Genomic DNA, 8835 nt, shown 5'->3' on the forward strand with positions numbered 1-8835 from the left:
GTCGAATAAAAATACAAATTGCGGGGCCCTCAGTAAATACTTGTTTAAAATTACTTAGAATTCAGGAGGGTCGTTTAGCGAATTTCACGGCCCTTCCCAAAATAATAACGCGATAGTCTCTTTAGGCGCGTGTTTAATAATCCACTTTCTTAAACTTGGGTGTGCATTTTATGCGACCCAAATTCAAATCCCAAAACATCAAATAAAATATGTTTCGGATTGTGGGTGCATTTCATGTGACACAGTCCAAAGACATGTTTTAAGCGATGTTCACATTCTTTAAAAATAACAATAACAAAGTGGCAAAAAGTTAAAATTGGCACATTGGTTCATAATTGTAATTTAAAATCAGATAAATAAGCCGAATATAACAGTTGAGCGACCGTGCTAGAACCACGGAACTCGGGAATGCCTAACACCTTATCCCGGGTTAACAGAATTCCTTATCCGGATTTCTGGTACGCAGACTGTAATATGGAGTCATTCTTTTCCTCGATTCAGGATTAAAATTGGTGACTTGGGACACCCTAAATCTCCCAAGTGGCGACTCTGAAATAAATAAACAAATCCCGTTTCGATTGTCCATTAATTGGAAAAACTCCCTTGCACCCTCTCGGGTATGTAAAAAGGAGGTGTGACAAAACTCTTTAAGCCTACATAACTATGACTCACACCTCAACTCAGAATAAGACAACAGAACCCATATTGATAGTCCTGTAACTGAGAGTCATTCAGAAACACATGTATCACCCCTTGAGCAAGTACATCATATGAAACCTGATAATAACCAACCTAATCCTATACAACATAGGAGATCATGCAAAACACTCATCACCCTTTCTCACCTTAAAGGCTATGTGTGTATACTACTAAATTTACAACCACATAACCATTCAAGCAATAGTATCAATCCTGAACATCAACCAGTTCCTTCTTCACCTACATCACTCACTGCCCTTTTTACCAACAATCATTATGTATCATTTAATTCTTTAAGCCATGACAGTCAGCAACTAGTAAAGAACATTTCACATGATTGTGAACCAAACTCTTATGAGGAGGCAGCTATGAATCCTGCTTGGCAAGTAGCAATGACATAAGAGTTTGAAGCTTTATATACTAATCATACTTGGGATTTAGTTAATTTGCATGCAGGAAAGAAAGTTATACGATACATGTGGGTGTACAAAATCAAGCACAAAATAGATGGAAGTGTGAAAAGATACAAGGGAAGGCTTGTGGTAAAAGGATACACAGGAGGTTGGAGTTGATTACATAGAAACCTTTTCTCTAGCAGTGAAGATGACTACAGTTAGGACCTTAATCAATATTGCAGTAAAGAGAGGATGAGATCTCTATCAGCTGGATATGATTAATGCTTTCCTTCATGGAAATCTATATGAGAAAGTGTATATGCAAATCCCGCAAGGTCTGATGGTGGAGACATCACTTGTGTACAGACTAAGGAAACCCTTGTATGGCCTCAAACAAGACAGTAGACAGTTGTACGATAAGCTGACAGAATCCTTACACTCTAAAGGCTTCAAGCACTCAACAAATGACTACTCTTTATTCTACAAGAAACAAGGTGGTTCATTAGTTTTTGTGGCAATATATGTTGATGATATGATCCTTACTGGGACTAACCTTGAAGAAATCACAACACTAAAGATATTTTTGCATAATTAGTTTAGAATAAAAGACTTAGGCAACCTGCACTATTTCTTGGGCCTAGAGATGTTTTACAAGGATGATAGAGTACTGATTTCTCATAGGAAATTCACCATTGATCTGTCAAAAGAATATAACTGCCTAGGTTATTCTCTTATTTCATCTCCACTTGATTCATCAACCAAACTCAAAGCTGAAGAATGCACTTTATTATATGATCCATCATATTATATGAAGCTGACGGGGAAGCTCAATTTCCTCACAAACATAAGACTAGACATCGCCTACAGAGTGAAACACTTAAGTCAGTTCATGCAAGCACCAAGAGAACCCTATCTCAAGGCTGCCATACATGTCCTTAGATACCTGAAGGCTGATCCTACCTTAGGTATTTTTTTATCTAATGATCCTTCTTATGAAGGCACAACTTGCTGTGACTCAGACTAGGCTGCATGCCCTGATTCCAGAAGGTCTGTGAGTGGGTATCTTGTACTCCTTGGAGGCAGCCCAATCAGTTGGAAATCAAAGAATCAAACCACGGTCTTATTGTCCTCTGTAGAAGCAGAGTACATGTCATTAAGAAAGGTGGTTGGTGAGTTGGTATGGGTCAAACTATTACTAGAAGAATTAACAGTCTCACGTGCTGCCCCCATTCCAGTTTTCTGTGACAATCAAGCAACACTGCACATTGCTAGGAATCATGCGTTCCACGAAAGGACAAAACTATAGATTGTCACTTTGTGAGAGACAAGTTGCATGATGGTTTGATTACACTTAATCACATTTCTACTCACAACCAGCTTGCAGACATCTTAACAAAAGTACTTACAGGGATCAAGCATTATGATCTTCTTGGCAAGTTGGATGTGAGTTCGTCACCTCCAACTTGAGGGGCGCATTGAGATTATTGAGTATTATCAAGTGTAGTTGGTGTTATTTATGTTATATTGCTATTAGTTAGTTACTAGACTTACGAGGTTAGTAGTTGAGTTAGTTACAGGGGTAGTTTAGTAATTAGCAGTTTATTTTCTTTATTTTCCTTTTCTCACGTGTATAAGATTCACTTCAGCTGAATAGGAAAGCACACTATTTTTCTCCAATTTCATTTCTGTCCAGAAGCTTCTCTTCGTGAGAGCTGAAGCTCAAACCTCAATGGAGGTTGATTCATTCTGTTAGTTGCAATCTATCAATTTAGGAGAGAAGAACAAAGAACACAATATGATAAGCCAGAACATCTTGTATTCATCAAATCCAGACACATGTTATGGAAGCTCTTTACAATTTTAAAATTCACATGGATATGTATTTAAAAAATAATAATAATTCGTGAATTGACTGGTTGTATCCCTAGAGTTTGAGATTTTGGATTTGGTGGAAAAGTAAGTCGTATAGCATATTAGTATTAAGGATATCATGTCGTATGTGCTTCTCTCTAATGTGCCACCCATGTTTCTTAAAACTCATTTAATTAATATACTTATTGGTGATTACCTGGTAGATTTATAATTAGCTTGTATAGATGTCCGATTAGACCCATTAATAGTCAGGGATAAGTTAAATTTTAACAGCACAATAGGAATCAAGATACAAGAGCTTTTGCTTTGGTGTTTTGATCTACGATATAATCTTGTAGCACATGTTTAGAGGATTATAATCCTATAGGTTAAAATCATACCTGCTGAAACTTATTTGTTGTATTAGTAAATTAACAAAACTATAATTTTTAGTAAAAAAAATTAATGTGAATTTTCAAATAATAGGAGTAACACTTTTGTTATAATATGGGATGGAAGGAGTTGTATTTTCTTTATTATTCTGCTGGCCTCCGCTAAATCCATCTGATAATGGAGAACCAGTACAAGGCGATTTCTCTCTATACATACAGACACAGTTGTTATTTTTCTCAGCACAAATTTTGTTTATTTAATGAATGGTCTAGAGTTTGAGATGTCAACATCTTATTATTTTTTTTCCTTAAATAGATAAATATTATATTTCATTTTTGCTTAATGGCTATGTTTTTCCTTAAGGGCTCGTTTGGTAAGAGGGATAAATGATAATTAATTCCAAAATTAAATTTGAGATGAGTTTATCCCGCATTTAGAGCCCGTTTGGATTGACTTGTTTTAAGTGCTTTTAAGCCAAAATAGCTTTTAAGCCATTTTGTAGTGTTTGGATAAAGTAAAAAAGTACTTTTAAGCAGTTGTTTTTAAGCTAAAATGACAAAAACAAGCCAAAAGCCAAAAGTTAGAATTCCTAACTTATGGTTTAAAATCTATTTTGGCTTAAAAGTCACTTAAAAACAAGTCCAATCAAACGGGCACTTAGTTTGGGATAAAATCTTGGTATAACTAATCCCAAACTGTAGTATTTTTTTATCTCTATGGAAAGGTGGGATAACTAATCCCAAGATAATTAATCATGGGATAACTTGTTTCCCAACCAAACAAGGGATAAGGGATAATTAATTCTGGGATTAAATTGAGATGAGTTTATCCTATGTTTGATTGGGATAAAATCGTGGTATAACTAATTTCGAGATTATAGTATTTTTTTATCCTTATGGGAGGATGAATAACTTATCCCGTGATAATTAATCATGCAAAACATGTTTAACAACCAAACTACCTTTGATAAGCACGCGAATGTGGTCTGTCATTATCAATGTCGAGTAAAAACAATGCGATGGTGAAGAAAGCAGAAAGCTACTTATAGTTGATTATTTCCTGTCCCTAGCCTATGATTAAATTCTACGTATAAAGTTTTCTTTTGATTATAGTGCGCTACTTTTCAAAAGAGGAGAACATTACATTTACAATGAACACGTATACCTTGCGATGCTACTTTTTATGATTTGTTTAACATGTTTCTTTTTTATTTTTCCCCTTGATAAAGCACATTGAGAAAGATTATGGACGCTTAAAATAAGAGAATAAGTATTCCTGGTAAATCAAAAGCTCAAGGAGGATTACATGAGAAACAACATCGCTTTGATCACTTCGAACAAACACCTAAACGACCACATTAATTAAGTAGAGTAGGCAGAATCACCTTAAGCCAAACGGCAAAATATTAAACTTAGTACTCATATATTTCTTCTTCTGGAACAAGAAGGCGGACTAGCACCATCTATTTGACCTCAACATTCCAGCATAAATACTCCAATAATTCCCAGCATAAATACTGGATTTTTCTCAATAATAAGTAAGAAGTTCGTTCATTCCACCACCAAGCATTGGGTATCTGGACTATAGTTTGAGGAAGACAAATTCTTCAATTGCAGATACCTCTCCAATTTTCTTCTGAGTATCCTTGTTTGGTTCTTCGTCTACTCCAATTGCCATAATTGCCTGCTTTCTCCTCACGGTTCTTCCAACGCTCATAAAGCTCACATTCACATTACTCTCACCGAGTATGTTTCCAACTTGCCCGATCATACCAGGTTGGTCCACTTGTTTGCAAAGGATGAGGTTACCCTCCAAGCTCACATCAACGCTAAATGAACCAACCCGTGTAAGATGGGGAACTCCATACTTCACTTTCCCCTCGATGCTGATATTACCATTCTCTGATAAAGCACTTGCAAATCTTGATTGCACGTTGCTAATTTGAACCTGGATTGACTCGACAGGGTACTCTGGAGACGAATCAACAATAACACGTTCTTCACTAATACGAAGACCCTTCTGCTTTGCGCTGAAATCAGCATTTACAAGGTTGATGATTGTATCGGATATTGGCTCAATAATGCCTTTTGTTACCATGGCTCGGAGAAGTCTAGTGTCCAAGCTGTCAGGGTCCCTGGCTGATTTATAAACCACTTTCACATTCTGAATTCCACTTCCACCAGTCACTAGCTGTACAGCCAGTCTACCTAGTTTCTCAGCAAGCACGACATAAGGAGCCAACTCGGACAATACCTGATCACAGAAGCAGGACTTTCATAATCCTTGCTATTGGTTGCGACTCAAAAGAGAAAACATATAAGCAAATAATATTATGGTTTACCTCAGGAGGGACCATTGGAGCATTCACAGCGGTAGCAGAAAGTTCCCCATTTAGAGCACCAACAACAGCCTCAGCTATTTCAATCGCAACTCCTTCCTAAGAAAATAGATTTTGAACACATAACTCAAGGAGCAGGAAACAATATACTCAAACAAAGTCAATATGGCAAGGAGGTGCAAATAATTTGAGTGTGGAATGTCAATTGTACCTGTGCTTCTTTTGTGCTTGCTCCAAGATGAGGTGTAACTGTGACATTCTCATGTTGCACTAGTTTACTATCTTTTGGTGGTGGCTCCACCGTGAATACATCAAGTGCTGCCTGTGAAAGAAAACGATGACTAGTTAATATTTCGAGCTACAAAGTTGGTTGAATAAAGGAATAGAACTAAGTTAACATACCTGAGCAACTATTCCGCTGTCAAGGGCTCTAACTAATGCATCTTCATCAATAACACCCCCTCGAGCAACATTTATAAGGCGGACTCCTTTCTTCATCTTTGCGAATGTGTCATCATTGAATACCTTCTTAGTAGCAGGTGTAAGAGGCATGTGGAGTGAGACGAAGTCAGCAGTGGCTATGGCCTGCTCAAAAGAAACCAAATCCACACCAATAGCGCGAGCTCTGTCAGCTGGTGCATAAGGATCATGGGCTATGACATGGATACCCAGGCCTTTTGCACGTCTTGCAACCTCGGAACCAACTTTACCAAAGCCCATAACTGCTAATGTCTTCCCAACAAGAGAAACACCCACATACTTGCTTCGCAACCATTTTCCTGTTAATTAATTGGTTATTTCATAATTGTATATTGGTTCACATGACACCATGAATCAGAGTTCAGATCTAGTTACTCAGCCAATTAAATAATACAAAACTGTCATATTCTTGGACTATCCACTCCTAGAAACCAACAGATCTGTTTTCAAAAATCAACCCCCACCCCCCAAAAAAAACCAACCACCACCCAAAAAATACTAGTACTACTTAGTAAAGAAGAAAGAAACTTGACCCTGACAAGATTGTCTAAATTTGTCGTTGTCCTTTAACTAGTCAAGCTAACCTTGAAAAATTGAAGCTTCACAATACATTTGCGTGAAATTGAAAAGAGAAGTAATACCTTCAAAGTTTGTCTTTTTCCTGTTTAAGTAATTTTTCAAGAATAAAAATTAGCATATAAATCTTTACTATTTTTGATTCGTAAACCTTAAGAAGATGGTTTGTACTTAAATACAAGACTAACATCTTATGAAAGAAGTAATGATATACTAATCTTTAAGTTAATTGTTAAAACCTTCAGTACCTAACCTTAAAATCTACCTGCCCACCAAATGCCTCATTTTCTTTTTTCTAAGTAATCAAATTATTTAATTAATATAGATCCAACAATTCACTCAAATCAAAGTTCCAACAAATCAAATAAATTTACGTTATAAACGTACGACAAAAAAAATACCTACCGGGATGCGCAAGCCATGATTTTTATTTTTTTACTTGTAAATGAAGACTGGAAGCGTCCTTGTCCTAGTTCGTAATCTAAATACTGAGAATTTAGCAAATACCTCTTATTTTCAGATCTATGCAATAAATCATCAAAAACAGCAGTAGAACTATATATAATATTAAAAGAAATATAAAAAAGGGTACCAGCTTTCATGGAGGCATCGGCCTGAGCAACGTTACGGGCCATGGAGGTAAGCAAAGCGATTCCATGCTCAGCAGCAGCAATAGTATTAGCTGTGGGCGCGTTAACGACGAGGCAACCAAATTCAGTAGCAGCTTGCAGATCCACATTGTCTATCCCAACACCAGCTCTTCCGACGACTTTAAGACGGCCCTGTGCAGCCTCAAAGACTTCTCGAGTCACCTTAGTCCCACTCCGTACAATAAGCGCGTCGCACAAAGAGATCTTAGCACAGAGATCCTGAGGAGACAAGTCATACGAACAATCCACGTTGCCGAAACTACGGAGCAGGTCCAAACCCGCCTCTCCAAGTTTCTCGGAGACGAGAATGGTTGGCTTGGGAATCGAAACGACACCGTCAAGATCTCTCGCGTTGGAGAATGAGATGTCGGCAGATTCAACAGTTTTGATAACATTACAAATGGTGGAAGAAGAATTTGATGGAGAAAACGAAGCAGAAACAGAGTGGAAAAGTTTGAGGGAAGAGGAATTTGAGGAGGCGTGGAGGAAAGAGAGATTTGAAGGCTTATTATGATTTACAGAGGAAGAAGAAGAAGAGAGGAGAGAATTTTGAAGGGTGGTGGCGGCAGTGCGAGGGGAAGGAGTGGACGCCATTATTATGGAGAAAGAAAACTCAAAAGTTGTTGGAGATTTGAGGTTATGGAACACTAATGAAATAAAAGATGTTTTGTTTATATAGAACAGAGAATGATCATTGATGGATGAAAATAGTATCTCCGTATTTGGTGGGTATATGTACCAATTTTGTTTTTCTAATTTGGACCACTCTTGACCTTTTTGACAAACTTCCTAATTACTACGATAACTTTTTACTAAAGATAAACATCCTAAACTATTGCATCCCTTCTCCTCTTCTTCTTACTTCTTTTATGGAAAAACGGTAAAAAATATCTTTTACTGTGCCAAAATGTTTAATTTTGATCCTTGAAAATAGCACGCGTTAGTCAAGTTTTGATTCGGTAATTAAATAGTTAGTATTTACAAAGTTAATGAAAATAGTTATTATTTTGCACAACACGGAACCAGTATAATTTACTGGAGTTTGGTGCATCTGTGTATGAACTTCCAGCATAATATGCTGGAACTCTAACACACGAAAATAATATATTGGAGATTAGAGCACATGAGTATGAACTTTCAGCATATTATGCTGGACCAGTATATTATGCTGGAAGTCCAGTATATTATACTGGGATATTTTTTCGGATTTTGAACAGTATTTTTGTTCAGATTTATTTTTACATAAAAAGTGATTAAATTTCGATTAATTTTGAAATTGAGAATATTTTTTATACGTGGATTTCACCCATTTTACACTATAGATTCGTTAATAGTAAAAGGTAAATACGAGCAGATTTGCTAACAAAAGAATTGAATTGACGCAAAGTATGACAAAGTATAAAATTAAGCACATCTTATCTTCTCTTTCTTTTTCCTAATTGTTGTACCTTTT

The 8835-nt window shown here is 36.6% G+C and overlaps 1 protein-coding gene across 1 annotated transcript; it reads right to left on the reverse strand.

The window, feature by feature from the left end:
- Positions 1-4596: 4596 nt before the first annotated feature.
- LOC104227399 (D-3-phosphoglycerate dehydrogenase 2, chloroplastic) lies at positions 4597-8080 on the reverse strand. Its single transcript, XM_009779640.2, has 5 exons — positions 7325-8080; positions 6079-6455; positions 5888-5998; positions 5680-5775; positions 4597-5591 (listed from the first exon to the last, which is right to left on the reverse strand). The coding sequence occupies exons 1-5, from the start codon at positions 7974-7976 to the stop codon at positions 4920-4922; spliced, it is 1908 nt and encodes a 635-aa protein (XP_009777942.1). The 5' UTR covers positions 7977-8080; the 3' UTR covers positions 4597-4919.
- Positions 8081-8835: the final 755 nt, after the last annotated feature.

This window comes from Nicotiana sylvestris, chromosome 3 (genome assembly GCF_000393655.2).
Source record: "Nicotiana sylvestris chromosome 3, ASM39365v2, whole genome shotgun sequence".
Lineage (NCBI taxonomy): Eukaryota > Viridiplantae > Streptophyta > Magnoliopsida > Solanales > Solanaceae > Nicotiana > Nicotiana sylvestris.